Source organism: Narcine bancroftii, chromosome 11 (assembly GCF_036971445.1).
Source record: "Narcine bancroftii isolate sNarBan1 chromosome 11, sNarBan1.hap1, whole genome shotgun sequence".
NCBI lineage: Eukaryota > Metazoa > Chordata > Chondrichthyes > Torpediniformes > Narcinidae > Narcine > Narcine bancroftii.
The window spans coordinates 72461537-72482680 of NC_091479.1; the positions used below are offsets into that span (position 1 = coordinate 72461537).

Consider the following 21144-nt stretch of genomic DNA (forward strand, 5'->3'; position numbering starts at 1 on the left):
GGTTAAATGAAAAAATGCACAAATGCTGGAGAAACTCAGCAGGTCAAACAGTGCCTTTATGTAGCAAAGGTGAAGATACATCGCCAGTGTTTCGGGCTTGAGCCCTTCATCATTCTTCCCACTGTGGTTGTAGAGTACATAATCTACAAAATGCTCAGCAATTATGAGCAAGACTAATAGCAGCTTCTAAATCTGTGACAACAGGATCCTGTACAAGTCACACACCATCTTGATGGGGAAATGCTGTAGATTTCCATTCCTCCAACATCACCAGATATAAAGCCTGGAATACCTTACTCAGCAACACCATTGGAAGAACTGCTATGATTCAAGAATAGACCTCACCAGTACCATCTCAGAAACAGATGAGAATAGGAAACAGATTCTGATCTTGCTCATTCTGTAAATGACTAAGTATTAATGATAAGGTATCACTCATCAGAAGTTATTTGTTAATAAGATTCTTTTAAATTTAGTGATACACCACAGCAATAGGCCCCTCCATTGCCCATTCACACTCGTGATCAATTAACCAACTAAACATGTCTTTCAAAAAGAAATCAGTAAATTGGAAATGTAATGTTTTTCTCCATGTTTATTTTCTTCCTCATGCCATTTAGCGGCTGAATGTTTGTTTTTACAAGCACCTGGGATTACTACTGATAGAGACCTAAAAAAGAGATCTGTATTAAGGTCATATCCGGCTCCACCAAAGGCCCCATCACCAGACATTGCCAGTAGTACAGCTACAGGTAAGTTTTTAAAATTTAATTATTTTCTAATAATTCTTTGCTATTGTGTGAGGTCTAATTGATGAGATGGGAAGAATTTTAATTTTATTTCAGAATTTTGATCATTATATATGGCAGTTGTATGATATGTCATGGTTTGAAATGTGCACATTGCTTCTGGATATTTATAAATTGGCTATTCTTCCACACACCAGCAAGGTATTTTTGTGGTAGTTAAAAATACAAAGAATGTTGGATTCCAAAACACATCCTTCCAGTTTATTTTAATTCTGGCACAAAGCATTTTTCTGGAAGATGTGTTCTTGGACTAATTTTGTTTAATGATAAGTTCCAGATGATTTTTTTTCCTTTTAAGTCATGCTAATTTTGTTTAACTTTAAGTAGTAGCTGATATGTCTTTCCCTTTAAGTAGTGCAAGACTATATCCATTATTGAAAATTTTGTCATTCAATTGAGAAAACGAACTAATTGAAATGCTTTTTAATTCAGTTAAAGTTGCCCTCCTTCCTTCTGGTGATGTTATGACAGTGGCACTCCCCATCTGCCTTACAGTAGGGAAGCTAAAATCACGATTTGGACGACAATTGAAATTACCCACACAGGCGTTGCAAATAACATGTGATGGTAAGCCTGAATCAATAACATACTCTTGTATAACATAAAAATGATGCCTGCTTGCCAAATTACTATAAAATTGTGGTATAACATAGAATTTTATGTATTTTGCCTGTCTGTTGATGGCATTATTATCATCTTACCTGGTCTAATCCTACTCCTGCCTGGTCCCTAAATACTGTTATTAATTATCATTTGCAGGCACTTATCTGTTGAGGAATTTCATGGGCTTTGCTGTAATAAGATTCTATTTTTAAAAAAATTATAGCCTCTCTATTTAAATTGCCCTGAATTCATGCTTTCTCATTACAATGTCACTTGAAGGCTGAGCAATAAGTTTCTTGATGGTCTTTGCTGCTTCAACCCATATGTGTCTCAACCATCTCTTTCCATCTACAGATAGAACTTAGACAGCTTTACTGTGCTGTAATGTTCTTCGGCCCATGTTGTGATGCTGACCTATATAAATCTACAGCACAACAATCTAATCCTTCCCCTACCTCACACCCTTTTCGTACATCCTTGAGCCAATCGAAGAGTCCTTTAAATGTCCCTATTGTACCAGTCTCCACCATTATTCCAAGCACCCACCATACTCTGTGTAAAAACTTACTTTTGATGTCCACCTCAACTTACTCCTAAACCGATGCCCTCTGGTTTACTCTTGTTGTCTTAGGAAGAAGGTGCTGACTGTCGACCCTATCCATGCCTCTCATAATCTGATGTTCCTCTATTGAGTCACCTCTCATCCCTCAGCCAACCTTACTTTACAAGACATGTTTTCTAATCCAGGCAACATCCTGATAAATCTCCTTTGTATCCTTTCTAAAACTTCTTCACCCCGTAATGAGGCAACCAGAACTGAACATAATACTCCCAATGTAGTCTAACCAGAGTTTTATAGAACTGGAATATTACCATGAGCTTAATCCTCTGACTAATGAAGGCCAGCACAACATGTGCATTCTTAACCACCCTATCAACTCTGTGGCAACCTTGAGGTATCTTTGGACTAGGAATCCATAGATCTCTCTGTTCCTACCATTTATCATGTATTTCACCTTTTGACCTTTCAAAATGCAATGCATCACACTTATCCAGATTGAATTCCACCTACCACTTTTCTACCCAAATCTGCATCCTGTCTCTAATCCTCTTATAACCTATGATAATCTTCACACTATCCGCAATTCACTGAAACTTTGATTTTATGCGCTCCGATTTAACACGAATTCGGATATAACGTGATAAGTCATTGGATTCTGGCATCAGGCTCCTGGCAGGAGTATTGACATCCTGCTCCCAGCAGAGTCAGGTAAGTGTGTCCTCACATAGTAGAGAGCTTCCAAACATTACGATACAGAGGTGTCTCAACCTAGCGAGGGTTGAGTTCACCAATCTACCACTTTTACTCTGACCGACTATGGGGAAGAATTGAAAGTGTTTTCTCCATTAATGTAATTCTTGGTATTTCAAAACTTGTTTAAACAAGCAGAGTTAAGCTGAGAACATTCAGCGTCACACACTTTATTTTTTTTCCTGCCAGCGAAATTGCCATTTCTGATTGACTTAAAATTATTTTGTTTTAATTTCAACTATAAAATGAATGATTTATGATGAGATTTTATGGACCTCAACAATTGCATTATAATGGGGTTTCACTGTACTTCTAACCTTCATGTTATCTACAAACTTACTGACCCATCCCTTCAAATCCACGTACTGTCTGACTGGCTGAGTTTCTCCAGCAGTTTGTTTTTTGCTCCAAATTCCAGCATCTGCAGTCTCTTGCATCTCCAAATATTAATATTTGTTTTAATCATCATCATTCAGGTGCCTTGCCATATAGCGTGGGCGATCATGACTCTCCATCTGACATGATTTTTGACCCTCCAAATTGTAGTTGTTGCTTCCCCATTCTCCTTCGGTGATGGCTCCATATTTGAGCTAAGACTGTAGTCAACATTGAGTTCATGATTACACAAGGGAAAAATACTGAAGTGGTTTCCATTGCTTTCTTCAGTTGCAGTGTCCAGACTGGATGGATAACCCTGACCATTGATCAGCAGATTCATTTGCCTAGCGTTTTCAGTTTTACAACCATCAATTCCAATTTGTAGAATCTGCTTGTAAAAAATCCATCCATCATCTGCAATCCATGGCTTCATGTGACCATGATTAGTAGACTAAACATGTACTACACCTTTCCCAAGGGTGACCTGTAGGCTATCGGATGGAAGGAGTGCATTACATCTTCTTTTGCTGAGCAATTGCACTGCACCTACACCGGTCTTAATACCCAATGTTTAATACCAAGGAAACATCAAGTTCTTTGTAGAGCTTAATTTTGAACTGAATCTTGCTAGTGGTTCAGCTGCTCCAGGTAAAGTGATTCTCAAAAATTATGTGCATGTCCTTGTCTTGGGTAAACTTATACCTCTCATTTTGTTCGTTTTAGATTGGTCACAGTGTTTAAGCTACCGAAAGAAAATAGACACACACTCCGAGAGCAGTTCAGTTTATACAAATGTTTATTACAAATTCAAAAGCTGATTTCAAACTACAATATGCAAGCCCTTCCCAACTATACTTATCAACGCCTGGACTGGTCCCAACTGCCAAAGTGAGGCAATGACTGCACACTTGTAGTAGGTTGTCAGGGCGCTGGTAGCAGCTTCTCCACCTCCCCTGACTGGGACGTTGGCTGGACTCCAGAAGTTCTTCTTCTTGCTGAGAGATGTTGCCACCTCTCTGAGAGTCTCAAACTTCAGCAGCGGGACCATGACTTATATTACCCAAAAGCTGCTTACCCAAGCACCTATTCCCAGCACAGCAAGAAATATAAGCGAGCAAGCTAGCATGCTAGGCTTCTATCGAATAACATAATTTTCAGCTTATCACTTTGAATACAATGGTTTATTTTGCATCAAGGCTAGGCCTCTGACAGTTTGTGACCAAAACAAGCAGGAAGATTAAATGTTCTTGGTACACAGATGTCCTTTCATCAGATAACTGCATCTCTGGCCCCTCGGTGGAATTTAGCTTATGTCTGCTGATTCTAAAAAACAAACAGGTTCTCAGCCTTGTAGAAGCAAAGTTTAAAAAAAAAACACAGTTAGAATCTTCCATTACATTCCTGCATGTCTGAGATTTGCTGACAGGTTTTCATGTGGGAGGGGAGCTAGTTGGCGATCAAGTGGCTGTCAATCTGTTGCCACTTTACTCCAGGACACCCTACTCTTGCTGGGTTTCCTATGAATTGCACTGGGAAAACACCTCTCAAATACCATCCTAGTGCAGGATCTAAGAACCTATTGACTTCAGTGGGGATTCTAGGTCTGTAGATTCAATAGAAAAGGTACAGTAAGATTTTGAAAATAATTTTGCTTTAGTTTGATGTTTTTAATTATTTCAAACCTTTTAATTTATTTCTAATTATTTTTCTTTTTTGTAAAAGTAATTACCGTACTTTGGTTTTCATTATAAATGCCTCAACATTAAAAACAGAAGCTGTTAAAAGATGTGATGGAATATAAAAGTCTACTCTCAGCTCTGCCATCTTCCAGGCAGAGATGTTTTGGGATTGGAATCTTCCAGATGTAGCACACATGACTCTGTTCTTGTTGCTTGATTAAAAAATGCAAAAATTGAATTCAGCTGAAGTTTGTATGCTTGGGAATACTGAGAATGGCAATTTTAAACTGCAGGTGCTGCCAGGGATAACTTTACCATTTTGACAATAAGTTATTTGTAAATAAAGTGGACCTGCATCCAAAGTAGTGTTTTTATTTTTTTTTAATGTTCAGGTAAATTAGGATTTTTTTATAGTTGCATTATGGTTTTAGCTGTATGATACTTACATTAAATAAATGAATGAACGTAATATCAAAAATTATACATGGACCTTTGACTTGCAGTGAAAATGTTAGTCCTGATGAGCTAACAGTCTCCTCTTGCATTGTAGGTAGAATGGCAAAGGATTCTGAAACATTGGTAGATTTAGGAGTCAGACCACATGGTGCTATCCAACTGGAACTGGCATCCACTGATCCTGAAAAGAGTCCAATCAAACCTATCCGACCACAGCAGGAAGCCACCACATCTGATGTGATAACTGTTAAAGTTCAGAAAGGTAGTGAAAACTTGCACCCTAATCAATATTTTCCATTTCAACAAATTTATTTTTGATCTTTTAAGAGCATCTCATTTAAAATGTGATAATGTGAACTGTGCAATTCGACGTATATTTAAGGTAAGACAAATAATCTTATAATAAAAACACAATGCTGGAGAACCTCTGCAGGTCATATAGCACACCTTTTTCCTCTTTATTTTTTTCATTTAAAAAAATTTTGTTAGTTTTGGGTAAAATGAACCAGAATTCATTACTGAAGCAACATTTAACAGATGATCGACGTGTTCCTGCTTAAGCATATTGGGCATTATGTTTTTGAGAAACACAATCATTACAAACCTGCAATTGATATGATACAAAATATTGGACCTACTTTAGAGAAATTAAATATATACTGAATATTATGGTGCTGTAGCAGCTACTAAGGTAGAGCTACTAAAGAAATACAAACTCACGCCAGAGTAGTCAACTCAGGACTGGTTTATTGAAGCTTTACAAGCGGCTTTGATTCCCTGCCTGTCCCAGGCTCCACGAGACAAGGTGGGACCTTGTTAAGGGATGGCTGCTGGTCTGCGGGACTAGCAGGTTTAAATTGAGACTTGTTAATGTCTCGTGCCTTTCAGCAGGGGACCCAGCTGATCAACGTCCTGTCTCTCAGCACTCAGTACCGCTAGCATGCCAGCCCTTAGGTAAGTCTGTGCACTGCACTGACGATGGCGGTTCGCATTACTGCGCTGAGCACCCACTCAGCCCGCTACAGTGCCACATATAGGGGTGGAGTGGAGGATGGTGTGACAGTCAGATGACAATGCAAATTTAAATAGAATAACTTCTTGATTATATTTCCTATAGTAGAGTGAGCATCTTTAAAGTTATTTTCATTGAGAAGTACATTATAGTTGAGAGCAAATTGAATTGACCTACTGCCTCAAATCTTAGACTGCTTGAGTTACAAGGGGTTTTACAAATTTAATTGGGATCACAATTGCATTCTTTATTATTGCATTTATAATAGTTAGCTTGACATTTATAATTTTATTTATATGTACAATGTACAAATGTAATTAAATTATTATGGCAAATCAAATGAATGCAAAGATTAATTTAAAACAACCTGAAAAACAACTTTGTTTATCTCATCACAGATGCTGATGGACCTATTTAGAATGTCCAGTATTTTTTGTCTTTATTTCTAATCTTTGCTCCTACAAAAAAATAAATGAACTGAAAATATTTTTTAGCAAACACTAATTTCTTGTAGATGACAAGACTTGTTGCTCTGTGGTGGTGGAAATTGAGAGACCTGCATATCACAAACCCTATTTGGGCGGCTATAAACATAAATGTACAGGAACAGAATTCCATCATGCAGGAACACAAACCCCATCAAAAAGAAGTTATAGTTGTGTGGAGAGATTCTGCCGTGAGACACAGGTAGAGTAGAATACATGAATAAATCTTTAACTGATATTCTCTTGTATGATGTTATTAGTACATATAAAAATTTTGCAACATTTCAACTTTATATCAAACTATTTTAAGCAATTGCACTTTCACTATCAATTTCACCACATCTGTTAGGAATAGTTGCAGAAACAGTAAATTGGCCAATGGCGGGACATTATTGTTAAATTTCCTTTCCCTGGACATAATGCAGTAATATTTGAAACATTCCAACTAATAAAATGTTAAGAAGATAATGTGCTCTATTATTTTAACTTATTTTCAGCATCTTGGCATATCTGGCATGACTAACATTTATTGTCCATCCCTGATTACTAACTTTTAAAAAAATATATTTTTATTGAGTTTAACATATAACATAAATATAAAATTGACAATTAATAATTCATTTCTATACAAGTAAACACGCATATCCCTGATTAATAACTGACAAACCAGAAGTATTTAAAGTGTGGGAAGCTTTTATTTTGTCTTATTTCTTGAAAGTAAACCAAATTAGAGTTGGAGTTAGAAATATCTACTAGTCTGGAGTTAGAAATAGGAGATATAACTAATGGGCGGCACGGTTGGCATAGCAGTTAGGGCAAGGCCTTTACAGCGCCAGTGATCGGAACCTGGGTTGGAATCCTGCGCTGTGTGTAAGGGGTTTGTATGTTCTCCCTGTGTCTGTGTGGGTTTTCCCAGGTGCCACTGGTGTGTTAATTGGATGTAAATTGGGCAGCATGGACACCTGGGCCAAAATGGCCTGTTACCATGCTGAATGTCTAAATTTAAGGTTTAAATTTAGATGTCACTCGAGCCACACATGTGGTTTGCTCAACACCTTTATTGGTGAATACAACTCCAAACCTCCCTCGTTAGTAATCTTATTACATAGTAATTTAATATTCAGTTTTAATGTTATTTTCATCCAAGGCCAATGAACCAACTTCCTGCAGGAGAACTGAAAGGAAATAGCACTGCAAATTTGGTGTTCTTTTGGCTAGATGTTTAACACTCTTAGCAGACCATGGCCCTTAAGGCCATGGACTACAATTACAAGTACAGTAAACGATTAAAAACAAATTATTATAAATATTAAAAACAGTTTTTCTAATGTTTGTTCCATCTCCACTAAATTTTACTTAAACAAATGTTACCATTTTTGGAAAATTTAATTAACTCACATATTTCTGTAGACAATTTCTGAAAAAAATCGGTATCAACAAACAACAAGTGACACCTCAACACAGATGACCAAAATTGGCTGTTATGTGTCCAATATCACAGATAAGTTGCTTACCCCAGGACAGTATTTCACTGCTGAAGAATATCATGCTTGTAGGTTGAATGCGGTAAGTATACTGGTTTTACTTTAAATTACTTTGTGAACAGGACATATGATTGTCAAACCAGTAATATGCCTGTGTAGTTCTGACTTGCTTGTCCTATGGATGTTGAGTCAAATGTCATTTTAATTTATTTGTACAAAATACACTTGTTTGTAATATTTGCATAATAAAAGGATTTTATGGTTTAGCAACTCTGACTTGTATTTTTTACCCAAGTTCCACTGAGAGTAGAATCATTTTTTATGTCTACACCACCTCTTTCATTATCTTGAAGCTATCCATTATTTCACCTCTTTGTCTTTATTTTTCTAGAAGAAGGGTTGCTGCTCTTTCCATTTTTCTTAAATCATAGCAATGTGAAATTCTGGTATCATTGTGTTAAATTGTTTTTGCACCTTTTCCAGTAAACTGCTGTCCTTCTGTTTCTTTTAAAATTACTTTTATTGAGTTTTATCATATCTGAACCAAGCCATGAAAGACCTCAACAATGAAGACGCTGTTTACATCCGGTACCGCACGGTTGGCAGTCTCTTCAATCTGAGGCGCCTGCAAGCTCACACCAAGACACAAGAGTAACTTGTCCGTGAACTACTCTTTGCAGACGATGCCGCTTTAGTTGCCCATTCAGAGCCAGCTCTTCAGCGCTTGACGTCCTGTTTTGCAGAAACTCCCAAAATGTTTGGCCTGGAAGTCAGCCTGAAGAAAACTGAGGTCCTCCATCAGCCAGCTCCCCACCATAACTACCAGCCCCCCCACATCTCCATCGGGCACATAAAACTCAAAACGGTTAATCAGTTTACCTATCTCGGCTGCACCATTTCATCGGATTAAAGGATTGACAACGAGATAGACAACAGACTCGCCAAGGCAAATAGCACCTTTGGAAGACTACACAAAAGAGTCTGGAAAAACAACCAACTGAAAAACCTCACAAAGATTAGCGTATACAGAGCCATGGTCATACCCACACTCCTGTTCGGCTCCGAATCATGGGTCCTCTACCGGCATCACCTACGGCTCCTAGAACTCTTCCACCAGCGTTGTCTCCGCTCCATCCTCAACATTCATTGGAGCGACTTCATCCCTAACATCGAAGTACTCGAGATGGCAGAGGCCGACAGCATCGAATCCACGATGCTGAAGATCCAACTGCGCAGGGTAGGTCACGTCTCCAGAATGGAGGACCATCGCCTTCCCAAGATCGTGTTATATGGTGAGCTCTCCACTGGCCACGGTGACAGAGGTGCACCAAAGAAGAGGTACAAGGACTGCCTAAAGAAATCTCTTGGTGCCTGCCACATTGACCACCGCCAGTGGGCTGATATCGCCTCAAACCGTGCATCTTGGCGCCTCACAGTTGAGCGGGCAGCAACCTCCTTTGAAGAAGACCGCAGAGCCCACCTCACTGACAAAAGGCAAAGGAGGAAAAACCCAACACCCAACCCCAACCAACCAATTTTCCGCTGCAACCGTGTCTGCCTGTCCCACATCGGACTTGTCAGCCACAAACGAGCCTGCAGCTGACGTGGACATTTACCCCTCCATAAATATTCGTCTGCGAAGCCAAGCCAAAGAGCAAAGAAAGAAAGATATATTATAAGTCCATATAAATATGATATACATTTGGATTGGTATCATATAATTTAGAAATAATAATACGTGGACTCATATTCCAATCTAAACATATAGTGAATAATAAAAAAAGAAAAAGAAAGGAAAAAGAAAAGAAAGAGGTTGATTATAAAGATCTAATCCCATCCACCAACTAGACTTGAAATCGAGCAACAGCCTTCGGAAATCCAACAAACATGCTCATTTACTGCTTCCCCCACCTTGATCATTCCAATTATGAAAGTAAGCTATAAATGAAGCCCAAGTCTTATTAAAAGAAATCTTAATCTTCTTAACATTATGTCTGATTTTTTTTTTACCCAAACTTAGAAAGGACATAATATCCATTTACCATTGTCTATGGGTGGGTGGAAAGTCCTCTTTCAAAAATGGCCAAAAATGTTCTGAAAAATAGCTGTCCAATATTCTGCTAAATTGGGACAAAACCAAAACATGTATCAAAGCGGTTTCAAATCTTTTACACCTCTCACACAAAATGAGTTGATATCTGGGTAGATTTAAGCGAGCTTAACTTTAGAAAAGTGTACTCTATGCACCACTTTAAATGGAATCAAACTGGGGCCTAGTGCACAGAGATGGATCATGGATAAGAGCCAAAATTGAAATCCAATCTTCTTTTGAAATAGACATATTAAGATCATTCTCCCATTCAGTTTTGATCCTAATTAAAGCGACTGTTTTAAAATTCAATATTTTATAATTATAAGGTAGATATTATAGCTTTTATGTACAAATTGTAGTTCAATAAAGTTCATCTATGACACACATGTCAAACTCAGGCCTGCGGGCCAAATTTGGCCCTTGATATAATTATATTTGGCCCGCAAGATCATATCAAATATGTATTAGAGCTGGCCCGCTGGCCGCCACGCCAGTATAGCACATGCACAGCTAATACTACAAATCCCAGCTAATACTACAAATCCCAGAAATAAAATGTTTATTTGCTATTTCTATTATCCTTCTTGTCCTATTCTGTGGTAACCACCTTGTGACAACGCTTTGCAAATGCGTTGGCGCCGGCCCATCAGCCCGTTAATCGCCCCCACCTCCTCTTTTTACTTTTATTAGCATCTGCGACCTGTCGCCCAACTCACATGTAATAAACCCCTTACGGAAAATGGCCAAACGAAAGACAGAAAACAGGACCTTTCAAGACAGGTGGGAGGCAGACGAAATGTTCATCATTTTAAAAGACAAACCTGTTTGTCATTGAAGCAAGTTGTTATTTTTTGACTTGTTGGCTTGTGAAAAAAAAACATTTAAAAGGAGCTTAAAGGCTATAGAGAAATATTATTTATTGAATATTTTATTTCTCATTTGTTAATGCTTCTTCTGGAAAGAGTTTAACCAAAACTATTATTAAACATTTATTTTAATAAGAAAAAGTTTAACATTACATATGTTGAAAGAACAGAAAACATGCAGATGTTGTTGAAAATTTTCAATAAATATTTAGTTTGGCCCACGACTTAGTCCAAGTTTTTAATTTTGGCCCTCTGTGAATTTGAGTTTGACACCCCTGATCTGAGATTCAGATCCAGAAAATTCCAAAAATTTAGAATGAATAAAATGTCTAATTTTATAATATCTAAAAAAGAGTGCTGCCCTTTTGGAAATATTCACAGTGCATCTTAAGCAGGGTTCATCTTGGGTTTAACATAACCCTAATTCTGTCCCAGTGTAAAATCATCACCATTGTGCTTGATTCACCTCTGGCCAGTCATTTTTTTTTTCTCCCTTTTTATTTCCTGATTTACTTGCTGGTTTAATTGTGGATGCCATTATTCACATTCAAACCATTCATTTTGTAAAGAAATGTCTTCTTTCAAATTGATTTCTTGGTATCTATCTTATTTCTAATATTCTTCTTTCTTTCTTTGGCTTGGCTTCGCGGACGAAGATTTATGGAGGGGGTAAAAAGTCCACGTCAGCTGCAGGCTCGTTTGTGGCTGACCAGTCCGATGCGGGACAGGCAGACACGATTGCAGCGGTTGCAAGGGAAAATTGGTTGGTTGGGGTTGGGTGTTGGGTTTTTCCTCCTTTGCCTTTTGTCAGTGAGGTGGGCTCTGCGGTCTTCTAAAGACCGCATTTCTAATATTATAAAGCATCAAAAGGACACATTCTCTTTACATTGACCTGGGTTGACCCATTCATAATTTTAAAATCCTTGAAGCTCCCTCCTCGCCTGTTTGGAAAAATGAAGTCCCAACCTATTCAACCTTTCCCGATGAGTGTAATCTTTCAGTTCTGTGGCCAGTACTTTATCAAAAGCTTCTGTGTCCCTTACAATGGATAATGAGAACATTAATTGTAAAGCACCACTTTAATGGGTTGGGGTTCATTCTGTTGTAAATATGTATTTGAATGTTCTGAAAGAGAAATAAAATTATGTGCTATTATGTAAAATTTGAAATATACATTAGATCGATTGTAAAAATTATTGCTTAAAATGTTTCTCTCCAAAATTATCAAATTTTCTTGGAATTGTATTAAAATGTGTAAAGCTTAAGATAATTTTTAATTGTCCATCTATCAAATTTGTTTATTATCATGTGTACATAAGAAAGTTCATTTTGTGAAAATATTCTATTGTAGTGGCAGCTACTCTGCTCCTGCAATAGCACACACAACCAGACGGTTGAGCTCAGTGAGCAGACTAGTTTATTGCAGGCTGCTGGGACCTAGCTGAGAACCATGCTGGAGGGCGTTGACGACACTCTGAGCCCTGTGCTAGGAGGAAGGGAAAACACCTGATGGCACCATTTTGGCTGGCTGCCCCGCCACGTGGCTTACAAGTGGGGCCGGTTCGCCTGCCTAGTGGTGAGCCGCCACATTATAATTTTATCATAACATAATTGTGGTAACCGATAAGGTCAATGAACAAAAAAAATCAACTATTCACAAATTCTTATTTTGCAAAAATATCAACATTAATGGAAAACAACTGCTGCCTTGTGACTTTGTTTTGGCATTTAGCTACAATATCTGTTTTTCATATTTCAGGTAATTGTGATACAGACCTACTTTAGACAGTGGTCTGCTAGGAATTATGTTCAACAACTGAGAATGCAAAGGAATAAAAGGCTCCAATGGGAGCAAGAGCAAGAACTGAAATTTAAAAAAGAAAAATCTGATTATATTAGTAAACAATATGAAAGGAGAATGAATCCAAAGATAAAAGAAGATTTTGACATACTCTTTCATGCACTGGAAGGTATCACAGCAGCTTTTCCTTGAATTTTTTTCACTTCTGGTATTTGTGTAATAAATGCTTAAAATGGGAATTTTCTCCAGTTGGGTGGGAACTTCATATTCAGTTAAAGGTTCTGATGACATTTTATTTTCAAGCAAGAATGCCATCAAAAACCGTATATGCCATCATATAGGCAGACGTGTGTAGAGGATGACCCCAGAATTTCCACCTAAAATGTTAGTTTTGAGCAATACTTTTTGTATAAGACAAACCCAAATCTGGAACCAGTGAATGCTGTTAAAAGCCAATAACAATATTTTAATAACATGATCATTTAAAGGTTTAAATTTTATTTGAATATTTTAAAATAAACCACTGTTGGCTCCTGTAACAGGCCGTTTAAAGCCTGTACAGAGCTGACAGCAGTCGGACTGGGGTCACGGACCCTTCAGAGGAGTGCTGAGACTTGTCGAATAACTCTCAGGGAATGCACAAGATTGTATTAGAGCCGGTGGGAAGATGGCGGCGGTGTTGAGACTGCTGTCGTGGCATGGATTTTAGACCTGACGTATGGGATGATGCCGATTTTTAAGGTGAAATTTTAAAGTTTCGGAGTGTTGTCCTATATTTTGAAATACAGAGTACAATACTTTTTTTATTTGAACAATAATTCCTGGTGCTAGTAGGAGAAACATGCTAAGTTTCAATTAAAATAAATAATGATCTTTTCTTCCTACCATGAATATTTAGAATGGAAGCAGGAGGAGCTGAGCAACATAAACCATACTCTAACTGGACCAGAGCGAAAGGCAGCTCTTTACACTCTCCTGGAACAAGAAGCAAAGCTCATTGCATCTATTGGTCGGCACAGAATTGATGCTGCTAAGGAAACTGGACCAAAGTTGATTCAGAATCTTTTGAACAAGGTCAATGAAATAATATATTTTAGTGCTAAAATAATTGTGCAAAATTGCATTTGCAGAGATATGAGAAATTTGGCTAACTGGATTAAAAAGTCAACTCAGTGGATGATGCTTTGAGAATGTGCATTTTTGTAGGAGTTTCAATTTAGAGTTTATTGTAGGTTGATGAATCAAAATAATTACACTAATGAGTCTAATACTACTAAAACTCACAACAAAACAATGAAAAAACTCTGACCTGGAATTTTCTGGCTGTGGAAAGGCTTGGTGCTCTCATACCCACCAAGGCAGCATACACCCAGAACTTCTAGACCACAAACCCCCAAAGTCTGAATGGGTTGATAAGGCTTTGTCCAATGCATCAATGCATTGAAATGCATTGATAGCTGGTTGAGCCTTGCCCCAGGCTCCCCTAGCTCTTTAAAGTACCAAACAATTTGAAATTTTAAACATTTCTCTGTTATTTGTTTTGTCATGGGCCTAGAGGACCCCAAAACACAGCAGCAATAGATTTCACCAAAACAAATGGTTACTTTTCTTTAAACATAAAAACAGGATCAAACTTTAACTTATTACTATTAACATAACCCCCCTTCTCATTCTAAGTGCACATGTATGTAATGTGTGCATAAGTTCAGAAAAGTTCTTTGATTTACAGTCCATTCTCACTCCTCCAAGTTCCCTGGTATCAGGCAATTCATATACTGTGCACAGAATTTAACATTTATGAATCTTCATCAGGCTTTGGTGCTTGAAAGGTAAATAGTGACTGCTCAGGTAGGTTCTTGTCGGTTTTCAGAGAGAGATTTGTTGCTTGTTGGGCACACAAACTGATTCCTTCCGATCTGCCACTTCAGTGTATTGCCAAAGAAACTTGCACCTCATCAGGCTTTTCCAGATGATAATCTCTTTCTTTCAGGTCATCACAGAGTTCCTTTTCTGTTTCCCTTATCTCAAGTGAAACATGAACAGCCAGCCATCTCCACTTGTATGGACCACAAGGGCTTTGAACAGGTTGAACTCAGAACCCATCTTCAAAATGGGGTTTCAAACAAGCTGCCAGCTTGCCATGCCACAAAAACCAGTTCTCTCTCTCTTTCTCTCTCTGTCACACTTCGAGAAAAAAACCTGTTTGACTCAGACTGCTTGCAAAACCACATGGCCTTCCTAGAAAAGCAAACTGCCTTCAGACAGATTGTGGCACCAGACCCAATCTTCTGAGTCCATTCATCCGTTGCTTTCCAAATCAATAATCCATTACTCCACAGCATGTCCAATTAACACCTACTTGTAAAGTCCTTCAGCAAGGCAGTTTCCATTGTCTTTACGAAGTCACTGGAAGCACGGACATTTTAAATGAGATTTGTGTTGTGAAATGTTTGTGTTTGTTTGTGACATACACTAAAACAAACCCCACAATTCATCTTCCAAAAGCATATCTATACATAATATAAAATATAACATAATCTGTCACAGTTTTAATAAAGTACTGTATATATTGCATGAAATAGTTGAATATTGTGAGCTTTAGGGTAAAATTTAGGGAGTTGATTACACGCATACTACTTGTGACCGTGATAAATGCCTGTGTCATTCGAGGTGTTGGGAGCACGGGTGGGTGGCCGGGACTGGGTGTTGTCCATGTTTGGAACGTCAAGAGCTCAGATGGGTGGGTGAGCAGCCGGGATTAGATGGCAAGTTCGTGTTCAGGGTGTCAGAAGCTCAGATGGGCAGGTAGCCAGGGTCTAGGTGAGAGTTCTCCCTCGGGGCATCGGAAGCTCTGGTGGGTGAGTGGCTGGGATCAAAAATGGGGGGGGGGGGGGAGTTGTTTCAACAACAGCATGTATATACAGTAATGTGCATTTAAAAAACAAACACCAATTCGCAAAACACCTGGTAAATTAACTTTAAGTAGAAAAAAAGTGAACTATCTGTAACCTTGCCCCTTCACTGCCATTCTTTTTCATGGAAAAGAATGGATCATTTTTGATTCAATGGATAGATTTCCCAGAGTAGCTGCTGAAATTTCAGGGCTCTGTTATTTAGCCTCAGCATTCCACAAGGAGACTATTATGTAAGCATTTGGAAGGACAAAGCCAAAGACCTCTCAGGAAATGTAAGATTTATGACATGGAACTGCTGGCATTTCTCAGGGAGGGGCAGGCCAATTTTTTTCTCATTGGCTTCCCAGTACAGGGCCTGCAAATTTTTCTGCATTTTCACCTTCAGGCACTGTTTATTCTATAATTACTTCTAAATTTCCCGCAACACATTCTCTGGTTTTGAGTGTCACATCTTATCTAGTTTGAAATTACTGAACAAGTTGCACAATTCTTCCCAATTTGAAGTAAGATTGGATGCTAGTTATAGGACAATTTTACTTCATCTTTATACACAAAATAATTTTGAAAGCAATCACATTTTCACAAAATATGTCAAAGGATATATAAAGCTCTATAATTTTACATCAAGCCAAATATTACACAAATTCTTATGAGCTAACCCCATATAGATGGGGTTGAGAAGATAGTCCCCTTTCCAGCAAAAATTATTGCATTGAAATAATACTGAATATCCATGTTTCAACAGTTTATTAAACATGAGTGCTTAGAAAATCAATATCAGGATTTCTAGCTGCAAGTCATGCTTGTGAGTGATTAAAGTTCTGCGCCAAGGAAGCAAGGAATAACTATTATTTTTAGTATGCTTCTTTTGGATTATTGCAAACAAATATTGACCATGCTATCTCTGGAATAAATGATGATTGTTACTCTAGCAACAACTTGGTCTTCCCATTGCTGGGATTATTTTCACATTAACACCCATGACCCCTGATGACTCTCTACTGTCAGCATCCAACTACGATGCGGGCTACCTTCAGGAGAATAAATCCAAGGTAAGCATTCAGTTCAGATGGTGTACCAGCCAAGTACTGAAAACCTGTGCCAACCACTGGCCCGTGTATTCACAGATAACTTCAACATCTCACTCTGACAGGGCAGGGTACTCACCTGTTGCAAATGTACCAATGCCCCAAAAATAACTATCAAACAGTAACACATCCACAGATTTGAGAAGTCAGTGTTGAAGCACATCAGCTGTTCCTGTCAGAGCAGCGATTATGGATCCATTCCATTTTGTTTACCACAGCAATAGATTTATAGCAGATGCCATCTGACTGGCTCTACACAAATCCTTACAATACCTGACAGCAAAGGTGTATACAGTATATCAGGATGCTCTTTATTGTTTACAGTTTGGCATTCAGCGCCATCCATTTCCTCAAAACTCCTCAGCAAACTCCATTACCCCATTGTGCAATTACATCCTGGATTTCTTCACCTCCAGACCTTAATTAGTGCAAGTTAGCAAGAACATAATTTCCGTCAGCACCGGAGAACCACTGGGTTGTGTTCTTTATCCCATGTCCTACTCGCTCTACACCTGTGACTGGGTGACTCAATACGACAACAACACCATATACAAATTTGCTGTTGATTCTACTGTAGTAAGCTGTGTAAAAGATGCGACGAGGCAGCATCCAGGAAGGAGATGCAACTTCACACTTAATCTTGCCAAGAACAAGGAGCTGATTGTAGACTTTGGGAAAGGAAAACTAGAGGTGAATGACCCAGTGGTCATTGGGGGATCAGAGATGGAGAGGGTGAGCACATTTAAATTCCTGGGAAACACCATCTCAGTGGACCTTCCTGGACTCATCATACTAATGCCATCTTGAAGAAAGCACGTTTGGACCTCTACTTTCTCAGGCATTTGTGAAAGTTCTGTATGTCACCTGAAACCTTGGGAGACTTCTGCCAATGTAGAGTAAAAAGTGTGCTGGCCTGCTGCATCATGGCCTGGTATGGAGGCACCAATATCTCTGACCTGAAAGCCTTGCAAAAGGTAGTGGTCACAGGCCAGAACATCACAGGCAAAACTCTCCCCACCACCATAAACATACACACAGAACTCTGCTGTCAGAGAGCAGCAGCAATTATCAAGGATCTACACTGCCCAGGACGTACTCTGTTCTCACTGCTGCCATCAAGACTTGTACCTCTGCATTCAGGAATAGCTGCTACCCCCTCAACCATCAGACTCCTGAGCAATAGACTAATTCGGAGACTCATTTAAGGACTTACTTTGCTCACTTTTAAATGAATGAAGATTTATTTTCTGTATTTTCACTTCTGTTTGTATACATTTGCTTCTTCTTGAGTCCAGTTTACAGTTACCAGTAATCAGAAATTCTGCCTGCCCCTCGGGAAAAAGAATCTCATGGTTGGATGTGACATTATATTTGAACTTTGAACACCAAACAAATGTAGTCCCCAGTTTTTGATGCAGCTGAAATTTCCAGGTCTTGAAAGGAAGCCAAAATGGTTATTTGAACCATCATTCTCTGAAATCTCACCCGATTTTGTGATTCCCTTATGATGAGTGCAACCCTCCCCCCTCCCCGCCACCTCATATCGAACTACCACTTCACAATTCTATCATTGATCTCAGTACCTCACAGGGCTGCAGTGACCTCTTCATCATCACCACTACCTAATGGATGAAACGATGGCCGCAGTTCCATGTGTAACAGCTGAAGTCTTGGCAAGCTTCAGTTCATTCCAATGTAATTGCATGCATTTTAATGACCACTGGGTGTCACCAAATGGACTCTTTACAATGGTGAAATTCTATTTATAGGTGTATTTGTATATTTTTGGTTTTTTTTGAGTTTCAGCAACGGAAATAACTTGCATTTTAATTATTGTAGTGTGCAGACCCCATTAGATGGAAAGCATTCGATGGGAGAGTCACTGAAATGGATACACAGTATACTATTCGGGCCAGAGAGCTGCGTGATATTTACAACAGTATTAATATGAAATACCTGACCACAGATGAGAGACTGGATGCTTTGTTAACATTAAAACACACAGTCAAGGTATGAAAGTGTTTAAGTGAAATGCAAAAGTCTGCAGATGCTGTGATTGTAGTAAAAACACACCGAAATGCTTAAGTTCTCGGTACATTAATGCCTAAATTGCTAATGCCTCCTTCAAACCTATTTGCTCCATAAAAACAAAACCCTTTTCCCCTTCTTCCCAGCCAGCTATTGCTTATAAGAAATTAATTTTTGGACAGACAGGAACACTATCAAGTTTTGTCCAACCCAGTCTCAGCCTTGCAGTTGCCTATTGGGTTTCTGTGGCTGCATAGCTCCCAAGGTCCTACCTGTATTACTGCCTTGTTCTTTGGTGGGGGGGGGGGGGGGGGGAAATTATGATCAGTAATTGGACTACAGATGATAGAGGAATTCTTCCCAAGGATCCCCTTAATTTCAATTGATCAGCATTGATATTACAATCCACTTTTCAAATAAATTTATTTTCTAAGAACTTATATACTTAAATCTGCCTGTTCTTCTACTGGTTTTCCTTCTAAATATATTCTACCTGGCACAGCCAAAGTGCATTTTCATTGTTGTTTCGTACACTATTGGAGTCACAAAATATTTGATGTCTTTTTGTTGATTGCCATCTTCCCTGCTTTTTTGACACAAGCAAATTAAAAGATGTTTTACACAAATACAAATTAAATAAATTAAAATAAAAGTGGGTCAAAGCTGACCATGGGGACACATCTTTTTAAAATGATCTCAGACCAGACAACTGCAGTATATATTTTTAATAATGACATTTTTGTGAGTTATCTATTGACTTTTTAAAAAATATACATACCTTGTACCTCCTTTATCAATCCAGTTCATGAACTTTTCAGAAGTTGCTTATTTTTTATCACGCATGACTTGCGGTTCATCGATGATGATGAAAACAAAAGAAATAGGAGCAAGAATGTGTCAATCAGAGCCGTGTATCTATTCATAGAATCATTGAATTATACAGCATGAAAACAGGATATTAGGCCCAAATGTCTATGCCAATCAGTGGACATTCTTCAGTACTAACCTATCACCCAGTACTTGCTCTATAGTTCTCTATACCCAAGTGATTCAAGGGTTCATCTAGGCACTTCTTAATTGCTGACCATGAACCAGCTTTAAGTTTCAAGTTTGTTTATTTGTCACAAAATACCGAGTAATATTTAGTTCTTTTGCAAGCAGACAGGTTACCTCAAACATACTTACAGCAATGTGAAGAGCACAGTTAAAGTATAGGATTGCAATTAAAAATAGAGTCAATTACCATAAAGCAAGGGCAGCACTATTAAGGGGTTCCTTCAGAAAACTACTGGCTGCGGGGAAGAAACTGTCTTTAAGGCAGTTGGTGTGTGCATTCACACACTTAAAAGCCTTTACCTTGATGGGATGAGGAAGAAGAGACTGTGTCCGGGGTGTGGTAGGTTTTTCAGTATGTTAACTGCCTTTCCTGTGCAGTGAGAAATGGGAGTCCATGGATGGGAGGGAAGTTGGTGTTATGTTCTGAGCTGTATTCACTACCTTCGGAAGTGTCTTTTAATCTCAAGCAGGGTAGTGGCCATACCATGTTCTGCTGCATCCAGCGAGTGTGCTTTCCATTGTTGGATTCTGTAGAAGTTGTTGAGGGTCAAGGGGTCATTTTTCTTTGAAGAAAGTAGAGGTGTTCGTGCACAACCTTGACCGTTGGGTCAATCTGTTTATCCCAGGACAGGTAATTGGAGATGTTTATTCCTCAGAAAGTGAAGCTATCTAGTCTTTTGGCTTCAGTGCCATTAATGTGGACAGGATGTCGACTTTACCCCTTCTTCTGAAGTCAATGAGCATCATCTTAATGGTATTCAGAGAAAGTGTCTCTTAGCACCACTAGACTTTTAGTAACTCCATATCCCTTCATTCCTTTAGTATCTGAAATCAATCAAAATTGTGTTTTGGATCTATTCAAAGGTTGAGACTCCAAAATTATATTGTTTATATATTTCTAAAAACTTTCATGTCTTGAGATGAAGAAATTGCTTCTCATCTCTGTTCAGAATGGCTGACTTCTTGTTCTGAAACTCTGACCCCTGATTTTAGACATTATATCTAGGAGAAATGTCATCTCTACATCCACCCTGTCAAATCCACAAGGTCTCCAATGAGATCACATCTTTTTCTTTGAAC

General features: G+C 38.5%; 1 protein-coding gene across 6 annotated transcripts in view; it reads left to right on the forward strand.

The window, feature by feature from the left end:
* Positions 1 to 21144, forward strand: part of iqub (IQ motif and ubiquitin domain containing) — a 70308-nt gene that overhangs the window by 42088 nt on the left and 7076 nt on the right. For all 6 annotated transcript variants that reach the window (XM_069903382.1, XM_069903380.1, XM_069903379.1 and 3 more), the window contains 8 exons: positions 621 to 752; positions 1242 to 1376; positions 5332 to 5499; positions 6764 to 6936; positions 8145 to 8300; positions 12936 to 13146; positions 13876 to 14051; positions 18820 to 18990. In XM_069903382.1, the coding sequence (XP_069759483.1) occupies positions 621 to 752; positions 1242 to 1376; positions 5332 to 5499; positions 6764 to 6936; positions 8145 to 8300; positions 12936 to 13146; positions 13876 to 14051; positions 18820 to 18990 (1322 nt within the window). The remainder of the gene's footprint in view (positions 1 to 620; positions 753 to 1241; positions 1377 to 5331; positions 5500 to 6763; positions 6937 to 8144; positions 8301 to 12935; positions 13147 to 13875; positions 14052 to 18819; positions 18991 to 21144) is intronic.